Genomic DNA, 23,284 nt, shown 5'->3' with positions numbered 1-23,284 from the left:
AAAAAGCAAACAACAGATTTTTGCTTATGATTTGTGTTACTCCAAATTGTCTCAACGCTTGATTCAAATTACAAGACAATATAGTTTAAAAAAAATTAGTGCAAACAAGGAAATTTTTTAGAAGAGACTACAATGGTTTCTTTAGGGGCTGACCTTAGCCAAAGAATCTGAAGATAAGGACATTGATGCCACCTAGGACCGCGACTCGCGATCTTCCCCTAATAAGTAAAATGTTAAACTCTTTGGCTAAGGTAAAATCAGCCATCCAGTAACTTGCTATAGATACTTGATATTCGAACACTTGATATACTGGACGGCTGACGTGGGAACACGCTTCGTTTCGCAGAATTCGTTCCACTTGGTTGTTGTGACCAAAAACATGGTCTCACGAATCTTTAGCACGGTTTATCCCAGCGGGGTGCGTCTTTTCACTTGATTAGCAATCAGTTTTGTCTAAGCACTGGCCATTTGCCAGCTTATTTGTGGCTCAGTTGTGGGTTTTCTTTTGTAAGGAATCGGGACCGAGTACAAATTGGTGTCCACAAGGAGCTGTCGTACATAACTGCATCATCAATATTTGCTAGATTTTGTATTTCTAAAGTGCCAATGCACCAAATTTTAACTCCCTCCATTCCAAATACAGACAGCTAGGTAAGATCAAGAACTAATTCTAGCTGTTATTGTTCCATTATCCTCAGTTTAGTGATTTTATTACAAGGTTTTATTACAAAAAGAGCAAAACTTTGCTTTAGTGTGTGTCTTAAAGCAGTCTAAAGGCAATCCTGTCTGTTCATTGAATCAATCATTTGAAAAATTCTACCTTTGAATGAAACAAGTTCCCAAAAATCCAAGGTTGAAAGTATTCTTTATTTGGCAGAAGTTAAAATCATTTGTCAGCCTTCGTATTAACTAGTCATAAATTATCAATGTATAGCTTCAATTCCTCATCTTGACTCTTAAGTAAGCTAACCTTTTCATACATACAGAATCCTGGGTCTTTCAGTGAGTGGCACAGGAACTAGAGGCAACTTAACCTATCTCGATTTGCAAGACTAGATTCTCAATAAGGATCTTGTAATTCATTATTTGGTAATTGATAATTTTCTAGGTTCTGTCTTGCTAAACTTCATAGAAATTAAAATAATCCTAAGGCAGGACTGTACATAAAAGCTCCGGTTCTTGGTCGTAGGATTAAAGGCGATTTTTTTAAAAGAAAATAAGAGAAAATTTTTGATCAGAAATTTTTTTTTGACATAATATTCGTACCTAGGACTTTAAGGAACAGTAGAATTTTACTGTATGTTAAACAAGCCGCTATACATATGCCACATTCTATTAATTTTGGAGTACACATTATAATCGGATAAGCCATAAATAAAAAATACGTTATCATGAACCGTTGCCGTTTAGCTTCTATTTAGAATCATTCCAGGGTTTTTATTATTTTGCCGGGGGAACTGTCAGTGTCACGTACCCACTCGTACATTATTTTAGAATATGTTTAAAATATCAGAAAGTTGCGTAAATGAATAGCATAGGCCAGGGCTTAGCTTAAAGACCACTTATGCACACCTAAGTACTCAGCCTTGAAGGCTGCAAAGCCGAGAAAGTGAAGGGTCCGTTATACCTTTTCTTAATAGAAATGTTTAGTTTGAATGGCTCCTATAGAAGAAAACGTTTACATCTGACAAGATATTATAAGAATGTTTTATTGGCTTTGAAGATTATTACCAACGTCTTTATCTCAGAAAAAGAATGCAGGTATCGGGGAAAATCCTTGCGAGGTACTACTGTAGTACCCAAATCTTTGTGAACATGCTACCATAGAGTTATATGGGTATAAGAGTGCAGTTCACCCAAGTTAATTAGGCTTGTTCTATATGGTTCTTTTAAGTAAAAAGAAGCATAAGAAACAGATAACCTTTGTTCCAATTAAAGAAATGTTGTAAGACAACTTTTGCATAACTTTGAAACGCAAATGAAATTTTGTGGTGGTGAGGATGTTTCATTGTGACGTCATGTTTCAAACTGAGGCACCAATGCGAGACGCGTTTCATGTTCAATGTTCGGTAGTTTTGTAGAAGCAAACATGTCTTGTTAAGTCCAGTGATTTTGAAAGTTCCAATATACAGGACCTTCAAACGCTTTAGATTAACAACAGCAATGAGTCAGCCACTTTCATTTCCGTTGCTTGACTGTGAATATGATAGAAACTTCTTGGGAGACGATAAACATGGAAAGCCTTACATCGCCGCTCCATCATCGCTTTTTTTCCTAATACAAACTATCAGTACAAGGAAATGAGTTCTTAAGCGGATAAGCTTCATAGATAATTAAACGGGTTTCTTGTGTTTGTAGGCTCTTCCACGTACCCGAGTCTCTTCTACTTAATGAAAGGTGATTTGGCTAAACAAAGAGAACTCCATCATCTCTTGCTTAGCTTTCCTATCCGCAATACATAACCGTATGGGAGTATCTTCTTACCGTGTTGTAATCAACTATCCTTGGAACGTATACCCGATATCTATCTGTCAAAGGTATCTTATCGGATTCCCAATCAACCTTCATCGATACTCGAAGTAGTTTCTCTTGCTATGAGTAATAGTGTTCTAAAGTGTGACGTCATCAAAACTTATTTTAAGAATTTTTGCCACATTTCATATAATATCTCCATGAAATACCTTCAAATATGCAAAATTGGCCAGATATGTCAAAAATCGGATGAGATCTGGCCAATGAAAGATTTAAAGTTTGCTAACGTTTAACTGTTATTTTGGCTCTGTTCATAAAGTTATGAACAGAGACCAAAATACAGAGGTTTCATAGGGAAAGTGCCAGTACACATGTGACCATATCTCTGCCAATTCGTAACAAAATTGACTGATTTTGCACATTTGAAGGTTTTTCATAATGCTCTTTGAGGTAATGGGGTCCGAATTCAAAAACTTCAAAATTCATCACTTTAGAACTCTTTGTCATCCATGTTGAAAAATGTCAAGACTTCCAGGTAGCAAAAGAGATGCGTATAATCCTTGGCCCTTATCTAAACAAATCAAGACTGATCTTTGCTCCTGCTTGAACAGGGTGCAATGTTGGTTTCCAGAAACATGTACCTGACAAATAGCATGGCCATAAAGATTTCAAATGCTTGACCCTTCTGGAGACACAGCATTTTATCTCTCTACTTTTCAACGTGGCTTTAAAACTTTTTTTGATTAGAGAAAGGAGCATCATTTCTCAACCTCTCAACCATCTTAGCATCATTATTGGTATCAACTTGCCCTTTTCACATTGGATCTCGAGACAGCTACTCCTAAACAGGTCATTTTTTATAGAATATGTTACCCTAAATTTTTTTTCTTTGAAAGATTATCGTTGACTGTTCTTTGGATTTTTGAGAATTTGTCACTTTCTCGGTTCTGGTTTCTCCCTATACCGCTGTCTCTCTGGCTTGTCGATTTGTTGACGGAAACACGACAGAACAGCAAAGGCAACCCATACACACCGTTTGCAAATTCATGAGCATCAAATCTAATAAAACGCTTTCATTTAATCAATTATCAGGGACTGCGGGAGAGGGGGGCTGGTTGGAGGGCTGGCAGCCTCTAAATGATTTTCAAAATTACCCTTAAAGCTGTACAAAAATGGTTATGTTTTTGGCCTTTTGCAGTTATTCAATAGTGCGCACCAGGGTGCTGATTATGTGCGCAAGCCCATTGAGAGGGGAGCAAGGGGCCACTGCCCCTGTGACCCCTGAGAAATAAGAGGCCTGGTTGGTTGGTATATATCATAATAACACTGTAATTGTAAATTATTTCTGCTAAACAATGGAATATGGGTAAGTTAAACAATGCTTAAAGAGTATAAATTAAAAGTAAATAAAGAAGATGTTATGCAATCTAAATCCATATTGAACGCATTTTAGGTTTATTGCTTTTGGTAGGAAAGGGCCAAGGCACTGGGCCTACTCCTGAGCCCGACGTGGATCCCGGCGGTCCCGAACATGCAGCACTTTCACTGAAAGGTAGTTTTGACAGAGTTGAGCATTTAAGGAAGGAAGATATCCTAATACGAACTGCGGCCACCTGCACAAAGTTCCTGCAGCATGTTTTCTGCATTTTTTCTATTTGACTTAATGGTGATTATGTGCAGCTTTATTGGGTATAAGCTCGTTTAAGTGACGTCACATATTTAAGTTCTAAGTGGTGCTTCACTCTGTTACCATGAAAACATACCTCCTTCTGCATCTATGAAGCTCGGTTTTGCGTTTTCGCAAGATATTTCTATAGTGCCGAACAAGCAAACGCCACAAAGCTCACGGACGCCAAAGCAACAGCCACCAAACTATGTAAATGTTTTATAAATAATAACAATTTCTCACTTAAACTTCATATTGTAAATGAATGGCTAATGGATCCTATTTGGGAAAGGCCGCCCGCGAAACGAAAACATCAAGGTAAAGCTGGCCCCCGTCATTCGTACAGGCAACCTCAAATCTTCGCCGTTAGATATGCAGCTCAAACCGAGTTTTTTCTTACCCACAGCTTCTTTCTACTTCAACTTGCAGTTTCCAACCATCTTGACTAGTTATGTAACGTAACTGAAGTTTAATCAGAATGAAAATCAGCTGTCCCCCGTCTTATTTACAGACACACTCCGATTCAGACAGGGAGCTGGATGGAGAAAATCCAAAAGGAAAGGTTTTAACCGCTTCGCGTCAGGGGAGCTGCCACGACAAAACTCGCGCGTAGCAAGTTGTTGCTTGATTCACCACATGGAATCCACGAAGAATGTCTGGCGCATATTGAGTTGGCCCAGCTGTGATTGTACGCTCTTCTCTGGTGATTACCTGGAGTCGTAAATAATAGAGCCTGATCAAGACACGGTACTGGAGCAGGAAGATTTATTGGCAAAAGGATAAACCATCGATCAGCTGGTAAGTGTAAGTCACTTTTAATTTATAGCTCAAATACGCCACAAGATCCTTTGCATTACCAACGCGCTCTACCAATCTGCAGAACAACCTCTTCCTTTTATTCTTGAATGGGGTATTAAACTCAATGAAAAATTTATAGGTTTTCAAGGTAGCAGCTAGACTGGCCCTTGGTATTTTTTACGTACAATTTATGGTTGTTATAGATGCATATTTCTTTGAGTAAATCTGATATATATTTGTTGCAGATTTATCATAACCATGTCCGTTATAATTAAAATCGCATGTTAATTTCTTGGTCATATTCAATTGGCCAATTTCTGATTTGTGATTAACCGCTAGCTGCTCTTCTTGTTCATTATCATCATTTGTTCAACCGATCTCCCATTGTAATGTACGAATTATGAATCCATAATTACCCTACAGTAGTGTCATACCAAGACTGCTAGAGTCAATGGCAAAGGTGAAGTTTATGCCATCGATGGAAGCATCTCCTGCTATTTTTGAGGCCCCGTGACTGTGACTGAGAGAAACTCTTTGTTAAATGAGCAAACTCGGTTATTTGACAATTTACTTTCCTTTTTTCCTTATCACGTAAGCCTTTTTGCAGGTTTTGCTATAACGATGCTTGTGAAAACATTTTCCAATCTAAACTAGATTTGATAAAAGTGTTCATATCAATGGGAAAGGCAACGGATTTAGGAATTCTCACGAGTGTTACCATCACTCGACGTCAAAATAGAACAAACCTTGTCGTTGGGTTTTAAGGGCAAATGAAATTGTACTTCTTAGCTTGGGCTCGAATTCTAAAGCACGGAAAGAGTTCAAGCTTTTACCCGAGATACTAATTTAAGGATTTCTGTCTTTTTTATCCTATTCCACCCAATTAGTTCCAAATTGGTAAAGACTTGCACGAGGTCTCCATGTAAAAGCGTAATTAGCATTGTCACACCACTTGCGTTAGTTCGTTCATAAAGGCTGGTTTTTATAACAGCGTATATCAACGCATTTCATCGCGATTCAGGTCCACGATTTTCACGATATATGAAAATCACGGTATATGAGAACCAAAACACGTAATTCATCTTAAGTTATTATAATTCGACGTATTTTGTCGGGAGAAAACAAATTTTTCGATTTGTTCCGATGAAGTACGTCGAATAACGTTGAATTGCGTTCTATTAAGGCTGGTTTTCATATAACGTATTTCGCCGTATTTCATCGCAATTCAGAGTCTACGATCAATTAAGATAATTTCCGTTATATGAAAACCGACCAAATTTTATGAAAACCACCTATCGTAAATAATCCTAATATAACGTAATTCAACGTAATTCGACGTAATTCATCGGAAGAAATGAAAAAATGTTGGTTCTCCCGACAAAATACGTTGAATTACGATAAATTAAGATGAAATACTTTTTTCGATTTTCATATAACGTGAAAATCGTGGACCCTGAATTGCGATGAAATGCGTCGAAATACGTTATATGAAAACCAGCCTTTAGGATTGTTCAAGATTAGTGGTTTTCATAAAATTTGTTCAGTTTTCATATAACGGAAATAATCTTAATTGATCGTAGACTCTGAATTGCGACGAAATACGCCAAAAGACGTATATTTATTTCCCATCTAGGTGTATACTGTGCAGCTTCAAAAAAATTAATCATTTTACCCAACGCATTTTCAAAACGCCCATCCGTTAACTGCGTGCGAGTACTAGAAATGAGAAAAATGTATATGGATGACTCTTCTTTTAAGAGTGTTTGTTCCGTCTCAGGAAGGTGACTCGAATTTTCATCAAAATTAGAGAAAAAATTTCAAATGTATTTCGAAAAACGTAAAGAAAACTGCCAAAAATGTTGCGAAATTCCATATCTGTTTTTATCGATTTTCCATATCTGATTTTTTAAAAAATTTTTGTCAAAGAATCAAGAGTCAAATTAAGTTGGGAATCTTCATCGCGAAACATGATTTTCCTTTTTGGAATGCAAAAGCAAATCGTAAGAATCTCTACTTATAGATACGGTTGCCGCTGAAATTTTTATCAGAATATAATCAGAGCTTGGAATTAGCAGTGTTAATGCCTGCTTAGCAATGTTTTTGTAAAAGAAATCTTTTGAATTTCTATGGAAACGTCAATCTTGCACGAGCCTCGAAAATGTTGAGGTTTATTGGCATAAAGTAAGCATAGATTCAAGGGGCACTTTTGTTATGTGCAACATTTAATTTACCATACGTCGAGACCATTTGTGGCATCTTCCAAAAGGTGGCATTTGGAAGCAGATCCATACTGCAAATTGAAGACTAGAAACAGGCAGAAGCAAGAAGCGAATTGGCATGACTTAAGTTGCTGAAGTTGATTCTATTATTTTAGCTGCAGTCTACTTACATTGGCCAACAGCACTGTATGTAGAGACCTTAAGGACATTCCCAACCTTATTCCAACACACTGGCATCTTAAGTAAACATTCTTTTTCAGATACGTGAGTCCTTTGCGATTGCTAATTTGTTTATTAAATAAGGATGTAACATTTTTACTAAAGAGATATTGTTATTTAAACTATTTTAAGTACTGATTTACAAACGTTTTATGATATGTCAAAGCAGTTTCATCTCCCGGGCATGGGGTCGTACTCCCCTTTCCGAGACTGAGAGGCTTTCTACGGATTTGTGGTGGGGCTAAAGCACTTTTCGGGTTACCTGAAAGCTCACTAGCCCCAAAACCACACTTTCGTGGTCCCTGCCCTTACATGTAGGATTTCTTTCTTTATTTAACCGCATAGTACATACACCAAACTTTGAAATGCAAATGCTCGAATAGAACTCAAACTGATTTTCGGAGCCGTCCTGTACACAGAAGGAAGTCAATGAGAATTCCACTTCTGCTGGACACATGTAATTATCCCTCATGCATATGTTAATGCTACACGTTCTTTGTCTTTTAAGTAGGTTTTGAATAGAAGAAGGTGCGAATTTTTGTTCAAGTTGCAGCTGAAATACACTTGGTATTCAGCACTGATGTTTGTAATCTTTTAAGAAAACCTCTTAAGGATGTCTTCTTAAGGAAACTTTTTTATTTATATTGATTTGAGAATGAGGCATGGATCAGTTTACAGGACCGGAGGCACAACGGGGAGAAGCACCCTACATTTTCTAAGCACTTGCCTCTGGTTTTATTACCAATATTTGACAAAAATACTTTTTTCTAGAAACGCAGGGAAAATTCAATTTTAGGTGAGGGAGCAAAAACCTCCAAAAACAAGCAACTTTCCCAAAGTGAAAAAATTTAACGACAAGAGCTGTATTTTAACTGACAATTCAGCAAAAGCTGGGGTGGATGGCTCTTGCATTTTCTTCCTTGTGTTTACAACTGCGTAATGGTGTTGCATAATGGCATCGAATGTTTCTGATTATTTTTGTGATCACTGCTGTAAATGTTGATCATCCCCTTGATTTCTTAATCATGCAGATCTTGCTTGAAAAACAAAACGGTCATTTTTGTCTCATCTAGAATATAGCCCTCCTGACAGACTGTAGTTGCGCCTCGATGGCTCAATGACGTAGCAACCATTCGCAATTTTAAGCCACGGACTCGTGAACGTTGAGCATTCACATCGATGTTTTCAGTCCAGCCTCTACACACATTGCATTATAACGTCCTATTACACTCATTTAGCTTTTACTTGCCTAAGATCGATCTATCTAACCAGTAAAGATAATACATGAAAAGTTCGAGACGTTTAATGTATTATAACGTTTCATTTCTTTAGTCGTGGCTGTATGCCCAACAGTTTTAGTTCTGAAATATTTCGCTGCATTTGAGAAAATTTTAGAAAAATTGTTTATTTGTAAAAGTTGTTAGAAAAGCTATTCTGTAGCGATTGCTGAATTCATTAAGAGAACAGGTGATAGTTGAGACGTCATAACCAACTTTCCATAAGACCTTATTAAACGAAGAAAGTTGGCAAAAGGCATTGTCCAATGCATCTAATGTGTATTGTGATGTTTTGCTTGTTGTGAGTGCCAATGTATTGTTGTAGCTGGTTGTAGGCGTAACGGCCATATGAAACAATCATATTTATATTTTTACGCTAAAGGTATAAAATTTGTTAAGAGGATAACTGTGTGTTTTGTTTCGAAGGTGGAATATCAGCTTTGCAGGTGCGCAAGGAATTTTTTGTGGTTCAAAGAGAAGTAGTTCTCGATACTAAGTTATTTGCGTTGCTTATAAAGGATTGCTTTTATCAGTCATTCATTTTCAAGGCTTGTGTCCAGACATAAGTGAGAATTTCAGCTTGTTGAATTGTACAAAGGCTGTGAATGAGGATGACTGGAAACTACGACTGTAGACAAACAAATGCTGTTTGTTATTTGAATGGTATGCGACGGTAAGCCTGAAATTTTAAATGGCGCTTGTGACCTTGTCACCATGAAAATTGATGTAAAATTATGAACATAGTTACCTGCCTGAATTATTTTCGTTTTGCAAGAAAAAAGCCAATTGAATTTCATGCTCTTGTTAAACTGTGGAAAAAATACTTTGAGTTTCATCAACATATCAGGAAACAGTTTGTCAGTTGTTGATGGCAGACTTACAATAAAGATAACATGGATACGAAATTCGAAAATTATTCTAGCCCCTTACTGTCTTTAAATCTATATAATCGAATGAGAAGTTTGGTTCATGTTATCCGGTTGTTTTCTCGCATCTTAATTCGAAAACTTTGAAAAACTTGGATGTTGACTCAACATTCTCTTGCAAAAAGATCCTATAAAGAGATTTTGTTTAGAGTATCACCTCCGAGCTTTTCACGGACCTCATAACAATGGGTATCTTGAATGTCAATATTATCGTTAAGAGAAATCTGCATTTCCAAAACTTTTTGTTGCCATGAGTATTTCAAGAATTTTCTGACAGTTTTCGATATCTAGTACTTCACCGCACCTCTGTATGCTAAAGATGCCACACACGTTTATATTGCTCAAACATTGGCAGCATCGGTGGCGATAAAGCGATCTTTGTTCAGAGCTTAGTATTTTCGGTAACGTACATTTTGCTAACATTTTACTACGTCAAGAAGTTTGTTTGCAAGTCAGATATGACGTCATTGATAACACCTGTTCTTTTTAAGCAATTGCTCAGAATAGGAAGGGTAACTTGTGCTATGCACATTTATGTTTGGTTTCAAGACCTACCCCTGTTGCATACAAAATTTATTGCTATCTAACTTTCATGCCTGCTTTGTTATATCGTTACTTATTTATAAACAGTTGTCGAAACCGAGCTTAGATTATTTGCAACCATACAAGATTGCTAAGATTCTGTATAATCAAGAAGACCAGTAATTCAAGAGCCTAACCAGAGAGGTTTCTGACGGAGTTGCACGGAAAAGTTTTAGTTTTTTTTAGAGGCTAGATCCTAGTTTTTTTTAGACTAGATCACAAACTAGATTTACTCCACGAGCCTCTGTTTCGCTATAGCCTCACCTTGCAGACGCCAAATAGGCTAATCTCTACCCAAGGTAATCTCTACACTAGCGGCTGGGTTCAATTTAGCGAAAATACACAATGTTTTACAAACAGAGCATATAGTTGATAACGATTCTTGACGCTTTAAAACGCTCCAAATGACGCTTTGCAGCATTTTGCCGTTGGTTTGCGTTGATCGTCAATAAATATTTTTTACTCCCATTATCAAGTGACTGGTAACAGCTTATCCTCGCAAAGAAAAACTTATACTTTTCAAACGCTAGATTGTTCTTTGGTATTGCTTTTAATGTGCATATAGGACATGTAGAGCACAGTTTTATGTCCTATATGCACCTTTAAAGTGAAGTTTTATGATGAACTAGGCCAGCATTCCTGGTAGTCGGAGTCTCTCGCTACAATAGATAATTGGGGGTGGTGGGGGACAGGGGGGACAGTGTCCTTTAAAAACCCAATGATTGTCAGGCTACTGTAACCCAAACGTTGAGGGGAGTGATAAAATGTTTTCTATGCAGTCAAGCTTAATATAATGGAAATAATGAATAATTTATTGTTTATGAATCTTTTAAACAGCACTTGATAAAGTAGGTAACATAATGCTTCTTTGGCAAGCGTCAGATTGATCAATGCTGTCGAATTAAACTGTAGTTGAATTCAGGGCCTCTACTCACGGCCTCAACCATGAAGCTTGTCAAAAAAATCCGGATAAGCTTTAGTTTTCTTTGCAAACACAAGTACCTACATGTAATTAATTGTGTTATTTAAGATCATTTTTAGGAAAATCGCAGGTAATGTTGTGCTTTCTTTAAGAAAATTAATATACGGTAGAAAGTGTGTTACGTGGGAGAGAACTATTGACATAAAACTCAGCTTTCGTCAATCATCAGTGAGAATTCATCGCATTTGTTGACGCAGGCGTGTGCTCTTCGAATAGTATTTTCTTCTTTCCAAAAGGGGTACGATATTTTTAAGAATACCAGATTTCTGCAGATTTTCTCAAAAACAAGAGATTTCGCCGATAGCGAGCAAGATCTGCGTGGGGTGATATGCCCCTCGGTGCCCGTATCATTTCCTCCCGCTTATGGAGTAAAAGAAAGGAAAACAAGTACAAATTTGTTACTGGGTTTTAGGTGGCAGGTTGCAGTCGTCTTCAATCTATAATACACTGTCTTGTGGGTAGATTGCAATCAAGATTTGTTAATGGTACTATTCATCTGTGTATTACAAATTAACTCTCAATTGTAAAGATTATAAGTGTCCTTTTAAGCAATTCATATGTTATACGTGAAAGCAAAGTTTATAAGCGCAGTAATTTTGATTGGTTTCTCTCATTCTGGTTATGCAACCATTCTTCTTATTATATAACTGAATAATAAAGAGGTTTAATGATCAACTGAATGCTAGATCTCTGCTTATGGAGATAACGGCGCTTTAAAGATGAGAAATTGCCAGACATTGCCATGGCGAACTTCATTCATTTAATTTAACTAACATTTGCCCTTGCATTTTTTTCGCTATCAAACCTATTAATGTACGTTATTTCTTCCAGGAGCACAGACTTATTTCAGTCATGTGGTTAATGATCATCTTGTCCTCCACAATTCTCTACGTCATTGCCCACGTGTCATTCCACTTTCTGAAGCAGTATTACAAAAACTTGCCACCAGGTCCAGTGCCTTTCCCAATAATTGGCAACTTACACTTACTCGGCTCAAGCCCCCACGTTTCAATGAAACAAATCTCTCGCAAGTATGGTGATATATATCGAATTCATTTTGGATCAGAGTTGGCTATCGTTGTCACTCAAATTGATCTGGCACTCGAGGGGTTGATACAGAAAGGTGTCGATTTTGCTGGCAGGCCCAAAACATATACCCTGGACCTCGCAAGTGGTAATGGGAAAGGTATAGCCTTTGCAGATTATGGACCAATGTGGCGACTTGTACGAAAGATAGGCCATTCTTCGCTAAGGATGTACGGAGATGGGCTGAAAAACCTTGAAGCACTCATTATCAAAGAAAGCGAAGAACTGCACAAGAGGCTGGATCAAAATGTCGGAAAATCAATCAATCCACATCATAATATCGGTAAGTCAGATTTTCCTTATGATAAGGCTTTGCACTCTCTGGTGCCTAAAAGAATTTGCTGGAATTGTCGCACCTGTTCAAACTCTATAGAATTGTTTAATATGTCTCAGACTCTTCTGATCTACTGCCTGTTAGTAGCCGATTACCAATAAGATAATTGCAGAAGTTGTACCAGTTGTACAAGTTTTTATCTATGGTTAACTTCATTGATCAAATAAACATAGTTGTTGGGTTTTTTGGCTTTTTCCAAATTGCTCAATATGTAAAGTAGTTCTGATTTTTGAAACAAGGCATCAGAACTTCAAGGGAAGCCGGTTTCTCAACTTTGTTTTATATCATTATTGTATTGGATATGAAATCCTTTTTGATGTTGGGGGAAGGAGGATTTCCCAGAAGTTGGGTGCTGATATCCGAGGTTGGAGCCACAATCGGTCTACAGCCGGGTACCGATTTTGAAATGCATTCCGTAAGGTACTTCATTACCAACAATTTCTGTTGTGGATCAGAAAATGCTTAGTTTCTTAACAGTACTACTGCGGGTTTCTCATCAAGAAATGCTATTCCACCGACATTGTAGATATATCTTTGAACATTAACACCATCTCATCTATATTGGCTGCAAATCCTTCTCAAGCATCTTTAGAACCACAGCGATTTGGTATTACGTCTAGTGGTTGGTTCTACGCTCAGGTGAATGGAATATGACAAGCGTCGCAAGATATAAGCAATCACATTTAAACTTGTTTTATGTTGTATATCACTACCCTACTAATCTTTTCAATGAGAGTTTACAAAAGTCAAAATGCATTCAATCGTAAGCAAAGACCGATATACAACTTTTTGTTTTAAGGGAGGGGGGGCAGCCGTGATAAATAAGTGAAAACAGCTATATTTTACAAAATAAAAATGTTTTACTTATGATAGTTAAGCCTTGCCCCCCCCCCCCCTGAATCTCGGTCCTTGATTATAAGAGATGAAGAAGTCTATTTTTGTAAGGTATGTCAGATGGAAATGAGTTGTTTTTAACATCGTGGGCATTGGTAAATGTCAATCTTGGGGTTTCGTTCATCCACTAGGTGGGTAGGGCGTTCTTCATTTAGAAGTTTGTGTTCTAGCAGCGGATGGAGTCAGTCGAAACCTCTAGGGAAATCTACTGGACTATCCACTAAAGCTCAGTTTGCAGTCACATTCAACTCAAATTGACTATTGTGTAAAATGTCTAAAGAAGCTTGTGGTGTATCATCTCTGGAGTAGGGTATTGCTCGCCAGTTTGGTATCTAGTACCATTTCGTACATACAATCCTTAGCAGTCTTGTACTATAAAATTATATGATACGAGAGATCGTCCATAAAATTTCGATGGTTTTATGGGACATGACCTCTACAACTCAATATTGCTTTTTTCTAGAAAAAATTCATAAATTTTTTTTTAAAAAGATCCGATGGCAGGATGCTTACTGTGAAATTCATTTTCACCACAATGCTCGTATTTTTTGCCTACCCTAGGACTAATGGGACACATTGTTTGTTGAGAAGAAAGAAAAATAATCAGCGGGTCTCTAAAATGAGCATTAAAGCTGATACCGTGTGGCAGGTTGTGCGGAGATTAAAATATTTTTATGGTTAATTGTTATAAGCTGTGAATTGCAGCCTTCTGTCAACAATGCTCTTAATCTAATCCGTAAATTGACGAGAAAAGTCTGTTGTCTTTACAAGCAAGAGTCGAGGAATACCTCTCTTATATTGACAGAGCTTCATATCATTTTCTTAATCTATCCCTTGTTGGGATGCTGCAAAGGATATTTCAGTCTTCAAATCCAGTATTGGTTTAACTGAATTTCTTTCATGTGGGTTTAAATGCCTTTGAACGAGAGGAAATCTAGCTTGAATGCCTTACTAAACCTAAATCTTAAATGTAACTTGGACCAGATTAAAACCCTAAACCTTCAATGGACTCAAGTTGCCAAGCAATTCGAATTCTAGGCCCCTGCACAAGAATGGACAAGAAAAGTTAAGTTTTAAAATGCATTTAAATTTATCCCGATGCAGCATGAGTCTTGACAACGTCAGTACTCGTAAAAGGTTCAAGGAAAAATTCGGAAACTTCCTACAACCCTTTCCAAACAGACCTATTTGGATTATATTCCGTTGGTTGTATGCACCATATCCTTGGCCTGTTTTATGGGACTTCAGCTGGAGGGCCAGCCAAGCCTTCAGTTAAGTATAAAACAGAGCCAATGATCTATATACTGTGTATATATTGTTGGAGGCAGTGACCTTTCTCGCTGGGGGATGTAAGAGATGCAAAACCATATTTTCCCGACAAAAATTCTTATGTTACATTTGGCCTAAAATTATGTTGTTATAAATGTAATTCTACTGACGGGTTCTCTGAAAGTTAGGAGGTTGTGACACCCCTACACCCCCCTCCCGCACGCTACGCCCCTGGTTGGAAGGTTTGCTGTTCCTACAATGGTAAAAAAGGCCCTGACAGAGCATCTTCAGACTCTATATTAACTACTGCCTCACAGAAGCTCCAAATTACTTATTGCATTATTACGTCATATTTAAAAGAAGGATTTTGATATTTTGTAAACTTGCTTATCCGGGATAGAAAATGTTAAGACTTCATATTGTACTTTTTGTTCCAAATATCAACAAATCGCTAATCGGACGTAATTTTAACAGATATAGTTTGATTGCAAAACTAAGCTTTTTAAGATTGTTTAATAAGCTATGTTTCGGGCATTTTTGTAAACGACAGCTATTTGTGTCGCTTTTTTTCAGTGCCACAGATGCCATTTCCGTTTGGTTTTTGACAGTCACATGGCATTCTGAATTATTCCTATGCCTGTTGGAAGATTAGCAAACTCATTGCGGTTAATACTGAAATAAGTAGAAGTTTTAGCAGACTTAGCAGAGAGTAATCATTAATAAGTGCAAAATTTTATGCAAATTATTATATGAAGATTAATAACATTTCAATTATGATCAATCTAGAAAGTCAGTGTTGAACCTAGCTGAGAACAGACGCTTGTTGCATAACAGGTCATGGGCTAAACCTCGGGCGCGTGATAGGATCCTGCCTTGCTGTTTTGTCTAATTGTAATCTTTATTCTTATTCGTATTTGCATCGTGCAATGAGCCTTTCAAAATTGCTTTTTACGCGTTGCAGGTTGCTTTTCAGATTACTTCGTTGAAGGCAGTTTAGATTGATCCCCGTGCGCTAACTGTTTTCAGAATCCGACGATCACAATAGTCGAATGTTTCTAGCCTTTGGTTGAAACCTGGAGTTTGTTTAACAATTGTGTCTTAATCAGACTATGCTGAATAAACAGACAGTAAGGCATGAGCACAAATGCAAGCTTACCTTAAACTTATAAGAGAGCTTATCACAGGGAACTTATCGGGCATGATCTTCTCTTAGAAAAACTTTCCATAAACCATCTGTACAATCAAGCCACGAACCAGCTTAGATTTAATTTTTTATCTCTTCCTCAATTAAATCACATCCGTTTGTGGGACCCTATGTAGCGAAGTAACTAAATGGGCGATAGTGCCCGTTTTCTTATCAAAGCATTTCCAATTTAATAAAGTTTTTTCCGTTTCGACGAACAAAACTAGGGATAACAAGTCGTGTCTTAACCTGAGCCGTATCTATTTGAAATGTTACTTTATATCAGGCATGACTAGGTCAAAATAGCTCATTTGTACTGTGAATCGATTTGAATCCATGGAAAACGTCTTAGCAATCGATTGTCGACCTGATATCGTCGCCAGCACCATCAACATGTCATTTTCACGCTCTGATGTGGAAAAGGCTTTCTAGCGAAAAGTCTCTTTTAGGTTAACGCGGTAAAGACTTTTTTATGGCTGGTGATTTACAGCTAATCAGAAGAGCCAAAGGTTTATATGTATTCTGTAAGGATTCTCAGTCTGCGAAGTGTTGCCAAAGAAAAGGTTGGAGTCAGGGAGTTACGCAACTAGTCTGCCGAATCCAAAGATAGTCTTATTTTCGAAAGAATGTTAGTACCCCTAGGGGAAAAAAGTACCCCTACGACCCTTGTACCCCTTTGACCATTGTATCTCTACTACTGTTATGGGCTTTACCAGTGGTACAGCATCCGAAAATGTTAAAGTAGCAAGAGCTGACATGGAGGAAACAGGCAGGTGCATGCGATGTTGTCTCTTTTGATGGGTCTTATAAGAATTTCAAGTTTAGTAAATAATCACGTAGGAAAATCGTTTGCTTTGGAGAGCAGTGGCTGTAATTGCATAAAAAACAGAAAACAAGAGAGAATTACTTGGAAACCGTCAATCGTAGGATATTCGTTCCTAAAAGCTTTGACACAGCTATTGACTGGCCGCTAAGTGATAAGAAGTCTGATGCTGAAATTTTATCAACGACTACTTTATCAGGATAAGTCAAAAGACCCTAGGGTGATCTAGGAACAAACCTGTCATGCACAAAAGTCATACACTGTTTCAAGAACATCCTAGCATTAACCAAAACCAAATTAAAAACAATTTGAACATCTTTCTGGCGGTACAAAATTTGAAAATGGATTTAAAAAAAGCAAACATTTTACAACATACATACTTTAGCTTTTTCGTCTGACATTCCTCAGAGTGTAAAACTTCAGAATAAGGTTCCGAAAGAACAAGAAGGAAATATATACATAGTTTTTGATCGAAATAGGCCACAATCAGAATTAGACAACTTTTAGTTTTAATTGGTTTGATAACTGCTGTCAGAACTAACTAAATGTCATTCGTTTCCTTTTTTACTGTTTAACACTAGGAACAATTTTCAGTAATCAACTATCTTTCCCATTTATTAAGGCATACACTTTTTTATCTTTTTAGCTCTGGCAATTATGAATGTGATTTGTGCAATGATTTTTGGATCGCGTTATGATTTGGACGACGAAGAATTCCTTTCGATCGTGAACTCAAATGTTACATTTGTCAGAGCATTTGAATACGACAATCTAGTCGATATATTTCCATTGCTACGACTTCTGCCTAACAAACGCTTGAAAATGATAAAGAAAGCATTGGCTATAAGAGAACCAGTACTAACCAGGCAATTGCATGAGCATCGAAGGAAATTCGACGGGGAGAGCGTGCATGATCTTACTGATGCATTAATCAAAGCAGCTCAAGATGCTATCGAGCATGATAAACAGGTTTGTTTTTCAATTCATTATATCTTTTATTTTTCAAATGTTAGAGGGGGAGCGAATCTTTGAGAGTCTTATGTTTTTTAGGATCACTTGCTCACGTAGTAGATAGTTTTTGCTTTATATGGTTCCTTCAAGCAGCCGCATTCAAGATCTCTGTATTTTGCGGCATGTTTCCGCATTCAAGATATAGCTTACTGCGGTAACACAGCCAAGAGTTGTCTCTTCTCTCAATATTATTTTCACTGTTTCTCTATCTTTGTTTTTCTGCTGAGAACGATTTTTGAGTCCTGTTTTTAATCTATTTTTTCTCACTTTGGTAATATGTAGATGATAATTGGTTTATGCAAATTATTGGATTTTGCAAAAGATTTAATCGTTGATTTAAAGATAAATCGAACAACAGCGCCTGTTATATCCAATTATTTCCAATGGGTCATCCCAAAAATTGTTCCATTTTTCGTGTGCCACTTTTTTCCGTAAGATAAGTTTGAAATTTGGCTAAATTTTGTACCAGTTTTATTGAGAAAAACAGTTTCTTCAGAGCAAATGTTTTGTTATACACTTTGTTATTGACGAGCTGAGAGAGAGTTGGAAGTATTGGCCAAATAAAACAGTAGAAGTCGTCTTTAAATGCCTTCGACAATTGCTGCATGCCAGAGTGAAGAATGCACAAGTCAGTTTCTATATACATTTAACCCCTCTTGCCTCCCTCAAGCTACACAACTAAGAACTGTTATGACACAGGGTTCCCTTACGGACAATATCACGTGACAATTGCATCATTGTGCTGTGATTGCATCAGCGTCTGTAAATATTGCATTACGTAATTATTATTTCAAGGTTCTGCTAAGAGTATATAAAGGGTTCTGCTAAGACTATATAAAGTTAGGTTGAGTTTTGTCGAAACTTTTGACGTACTGCTAGAAGCTCTGTCGCTAGTTTGTCGTGCCTGTTGAAGCCGTGTCGTTATTTGTTGAACTTGTTGTTTTCAGTCGTTAGTCGAATCATTGCCGGTAAAAGAAGAATTTTGATTTTACCCGCCGTTGCGTTTCGAGCATTTCTGCCTACAACGAACTCACGTCCCCTTATAAGTGGTTTTACAGAACTATTTTTATTGAACAATGGTTAATTCATGAACCGACAATGATGATGATGATAATGATGCCGACGGTAAAGATAATTATGGAGACGTTGTAAATGAGGAAAAGGGCGTAGTTGACACTGAAAAGATAAACAGGATACATTACTTTTATTCTTAACCTCATGTAAAAGTTTTTCTATGCGAATTTTGAAAAATCTTAAATGCAAAAAATTTCGTGGTGACCAAATTTCGTCTCATTCTGAATTTCGTCGAAGAAAAATTCGTAAAAATATTTGTCCGAAATTTTGTCACGACGAAATTTTTTGTAGTTAATGTACATCAAACGTTTCTTCAATGGAAAAAAGATATAAGAAGGAAGGTAAATTTAGACATTTATCTTTTAGCATTTTCATGTTAGGTCTTGTAAAATGTTTAATCCGCCACTTGATAACCAGAGTATGCAGCAGTGTGCTATGGGTTCTTCATTATTCATGCATGGAGCGTGTTTCAGAAATATGACCACTAGAAGAAGGGCAATGTATTTGCCTAATATCACAGAAAGTTTAGGCCAAGCTGTCTAAAAAGTACTTGAAAAAAACATTTAAAAATACACGGTCAATTGCGTAGATATTTTTAACTAAGATTTTAAGAAGAAAGGAAAGCAATTAAAAATTTTACAATGTCAAGAAAAAACACTGTTAAGAATTGATCGAAGTAATTTTTAAGCTGGTATATAATTTGTTAAATCTTTTAGGTTGATATATGATTTTTTTTCAGTTCTTATTTTGTGCAGAATAGAAGTTTTTTTACTTAGCTAATAGAGAATATGTGTCAATTTACCTCCACAACACGTCACTTTGACACAGAATAGAGCCTCTTGCATATATTTACTGATAATTTTAACCTAAAGCTTTTCGGTGCATATTAAAGGCATAACACGATTTTGATTAATACTTTTCTCTTATCTTTGCTATTTCTTAACTGTTGTTTCAGTGAGTGTTTTTGTAGGTAAGTTTTAATTTTTCTCTCTGGGAGCTTAGATATTTCTTTTGTTTCAATGTTTAAATTCTTTTTCACAATCACCCATCTCGGTAACAATTTTTGGGACTCGTTTATGCTTGGGTATGTGTTCAATCTACTGAGTAAATCTTCTGATACGATAGAATTTTGCGCTGATTATTATGAAACAGTACATGAAGTCTTGCTATACTCATTTACTGCTGTTTGTATTCCAACAGGCCAAGGAGTTCTTAACAGACGACCACCTATACAAGATAATGGATGACATGTTCGGAGCTGGTTCCGAAACAACAACGACAACAATGCGATGGGCCTTCTTATTCTTCGCCCGCTGGCCTGAAGTCCAAGACATAGCATATGAAGCTATGATGCGCAAAATTGGAACAGCGCGACTGCCAGTTGTCAGTGACCGCGCGGATCTTCCTTACGTTGACGCAATTGTCCACGAAGTGCTACGTATGGCATGCATCGCTCCGTTTGCTGTGCCGCACAAGACAACATGCGACACGACACTTGGAGGGTACAACATTGCAAAGGGAACACAGGTGAGAATTACTTTAAGCATAGCATCGTTTCTTCATCATTTCTGTTGTTTGTCCCTAATTGTCACGTTTAAGATCTTACAAAGTCCCCGGTAAATATTCAATAACTTGCAATTTGATATTTTCTGAAAGTATATGCCCTTTGTTGGAAAAGTTACGCCAGTTCTTTAATAAAAAAGACGTCTGAATTTGGTTGTGCTCTTAAGTAATTTTGCAAAAATTTTAGACCGTAAAATTTAAGACCGATTCTGGCTCGAAAATTGACTGTTTCTTGTTTCTGTTATTCTTTTTCCTGAAATCAGTTCAAATCGAAATTTTTCAATTGATATTAAATCGTCTGAAAATCGAGCCAGAATCGTCTTAAGACCGATTCTGGCTCGAAAATTGACTGTTTCTTGTTTCTGTTATTCTTTTTCCTGAAATCAGTTCAAATTGAAATTTTGCACTTGATATTAAATCGTCTGAAAATTTGTTTCCGAATTTTTGAGATAATATGGCACACAATAGAGTTGGGAGATTTAGTATAAAATTGTGTCACCTGCCATCTTGATAATGTCAATTCAATGCTTAAGATATTTCTTTTGCTGCCAAGAAGATTCAAGTCACGATCCCTACAAAAAAATCACCATACAAACAACATTTTCCATGTCATTAGCTAAACCTTAAAGCACTTCTTTTGCAGAGTTAAAAAAACACCAAAACTTTCCTATGGATGAAACTTTTCCCTATTTGCCTTCCACAAAATTTCCTAGTATATTTTGAACAAACGTTTTTTAGAAACATTTCTTTCCGTTGTCTTTACGCTTTGTCAGGAAAAAGGGGAAGTACAAGTACAACAGTAAATTCCGCTCATTTTATATATGCTCATTAAACTATGCATTAGCTTATGCAATAGGTTAATACTTCAATTTTTAGACAAAATAAAATAGACAAATGCTTCAATAGGTGAATAATTTATAGGGTATCAAAGATCTAAAGGGTATATTGAAGTGCCAAAATGAAAACTTATTCACAGTTTCACTTTAAAGCAGAACTAATGCCACATAAACGTTTTCCATGTTTACTCGGAAATGAGAACCCATGAACAGATAAAAAAGAAGTACGCTCTTTTTATAAGAACAATTTCATCCGAACACGTGCCTCAAAACTGCTAAAAAAGTCAAAACAAGCTGAAACTTCGTAAAATTCATTTTTTGCTTACATACTCATCTCAAAAGATATCAATGAAGTTAAAGTGCAACTAATTTAAAACTATTGCAACTGATTTGAAAATAAAGCAATCTTTTTTGAGCCGATAGCTTTTGGTTATATTATTAAAAACGTTACCTGCAATAATGGATATCAGATTAAGAAATTTCTTGCCTCAAAGTTTTGGAAAAGTTTGGAACATTTACCTGATCCTTAATTTTACACAAACCATTTGAATTCTTTATTCTCTTCGAGTTTTTTATTTTCACTTTTCTTGAAGCTAGACAAATAAGCACTCTAGGCTCTTTGCCTATTGGCTTTATCTATCTGAAGAGAAGCTAAGGTTGTGTTATATCTTAGAGATCGTGTCCTTTTGTCATTTCACATTTGATTTAAGAAATCTTCCCCCCGTTTTCTCTAATCAAGAAATCCATATTGTTTTATATTTGGTAACCAGCATCCACATTTTGATATCCCAAAGATCAGAAAACTTATTCAATATTTGACTTGCGATTGTTAATCGTGAAAGTATGTACTTACAGTTAAGGGAGCTGAACGAAAAATAAGTTGCTTTACGCCTTTCTTACCGCTATTCATATTTTAATCGCTCTAACAATTTATCCGTCCATTTCAGATTTTCTTTAATATTTGGGCGATGCATTTTGACAGCCGTGAATGGGACGACCCATTCGTTTTCAAGCCGGAGAGATTTATTGATGAATCTGGCAATATCGTTCCGGGAATGCAACGAAGCTACCTCCCATTCTCAGCCGGACGAAGGGTCTGCCTGGCCGAGTTACTTGCCAAAGTTGAACTTTTCCTACTCATTGCTCGCATGCTGCATCAATACAAGTTTTTACCGGACCCTGATGAACCTTTACCGGATATAGAAGGGATCTACGGATTGTTTCTCGCCCCCAAACCGTATAGAATTAGAATAACGCGACGAAACACCAACTGCAACTTATAAATAAATGATTAATGTACAGGCATATATAGATACACGACTCGCAATAACTGCTATTTTTGTTTGATTTTTAAGGAGACGTGTAAGATGCTCAAGGATTTCCTGTTTGGGGATCTTTACCTTGCATAAATTGATCGATTAACTTTTCTAGAACCAAGCAGTCAAGAATTTTAAAGATAGAATCCTCATACAAAAATTTGATAGATTCTTTTGGATAAAATCTCTAAAGAACTATATCTAAATTCCTTTATCTCCAATTTTGATTAATATGCCTGAATGACGTCATGCAATACAAAACGATTGCTTCTTGGTGACCGAAATAATCCGAATGTACCCTATAGTATCTTATCAATTTGTACTTTGCCCGTAGCTTTTTGTTCTGTTCCTCGTCTCCGATTGCGTTTTTACATAAGATAATTATTGCATTATTGTTATACAGTTGCTTGTAGCATCACATGCTAAACAAAATATTCCAAATAATTTTTAGATTTTTGTAACTTAAGTAACGTCGCTCTATGTTAGTTGGTAGTAAGCATAAGTTAATTGAACTAGATTTGTACCTTGTGTGTTGTTTATTGTTTGTTTGTTAATTTCGTGATGTTTTGTTTGTTTATGTGTTTGCATAGACATCTAAGCATTTCTCACTGGGAGCGGAACTTGGCATTTGCCAATTGTAACTTAACCTACTTAGGGTGTTAACTGTATGTACCCTGGAAAATTTCGTAATATTGAGTAATTATTGCCTTGCAAGGCCATCTGTGTAAGCAAAATGCATAAAGCAAAAATGAAA

At 36.6% G+C, this 23,284-nt stretch overlaps 2 protein-coding genes across 4 annotated transcripts in view; both read left to right on the top strand.

The window, feature by feature from the left end:
- The window catches only part of LOC135687121 (uncharacterized), a 20,836-nt gene extending 16,047 nt beyond the window's left edge, over positions 1-4,789 (top strand). Inside the window, exon 5 of the mRNA XM_065203596.2 lies at positions 4,650-4,789. The gene's annotated coding sequence lies outside the window, so the exon portion shown is untranslated. The remainder of the gene's footprint in view (positions 1-4,649) is intronic.
- On the top strand, positions 4,674-23,284 carry LOC135687123 (steroid 17-alpha-hydroxylase/17,20 lyase-like). 3 transcript variants are annotated; one of them, XM_065203599.2, is made up of 5 exons: positions 4,674-4,936; positions 11,973-12,510; positions 17,377-17,699; positions 20,016-20,342; positions 22,162-23,284. In XM_065203599.2, the coding sequence occupies exons 2-5, from the start codon at positions 11,994-11,996 to the stop codon at positions 22,495-22,497; spliced, it is 1,503 nt and encodes a 500-aa protein (XP_065059671.1). In that variant the 5' UTR covers positions 4,674-4,936; positions 11,973-11,993; the 3' UTR covers positions 22,498-23,284. The 3 variants fall into 3 exon arrangements, with proteins under 3 accessions (XP_065059671.1, XP_065059672.1, XP_065059673.1); XM_065203600.2 differs by having other exon boundaries at positions 4,674-4,942; XM_065203601.2 differs by lacking the exon at positions 4,674-4,936 and adding an exon at positions 4,952-9,324.

The sequence above is a fragment of the Rhopilema esculentum genome, chromosome 20 (assembly GCF_057945365.1).
Source record: "Rhopilema esculentum isolate cy_ngs chromosome 20, ASM5794536v1, whole genome shotgun sequence".
NCBI classification, from domain to species: Eukaryota; Metazoa; Cnidaria; class Scyphozoa; order Rhizostomeae; family Rhizostomatidae; genus Rhopilema; species Rhopilema esculentum.
Note: the sequence above shows the minus strand (reverse complement) of the source record. Positions and strands in the feature narration are given on the sequence as shown.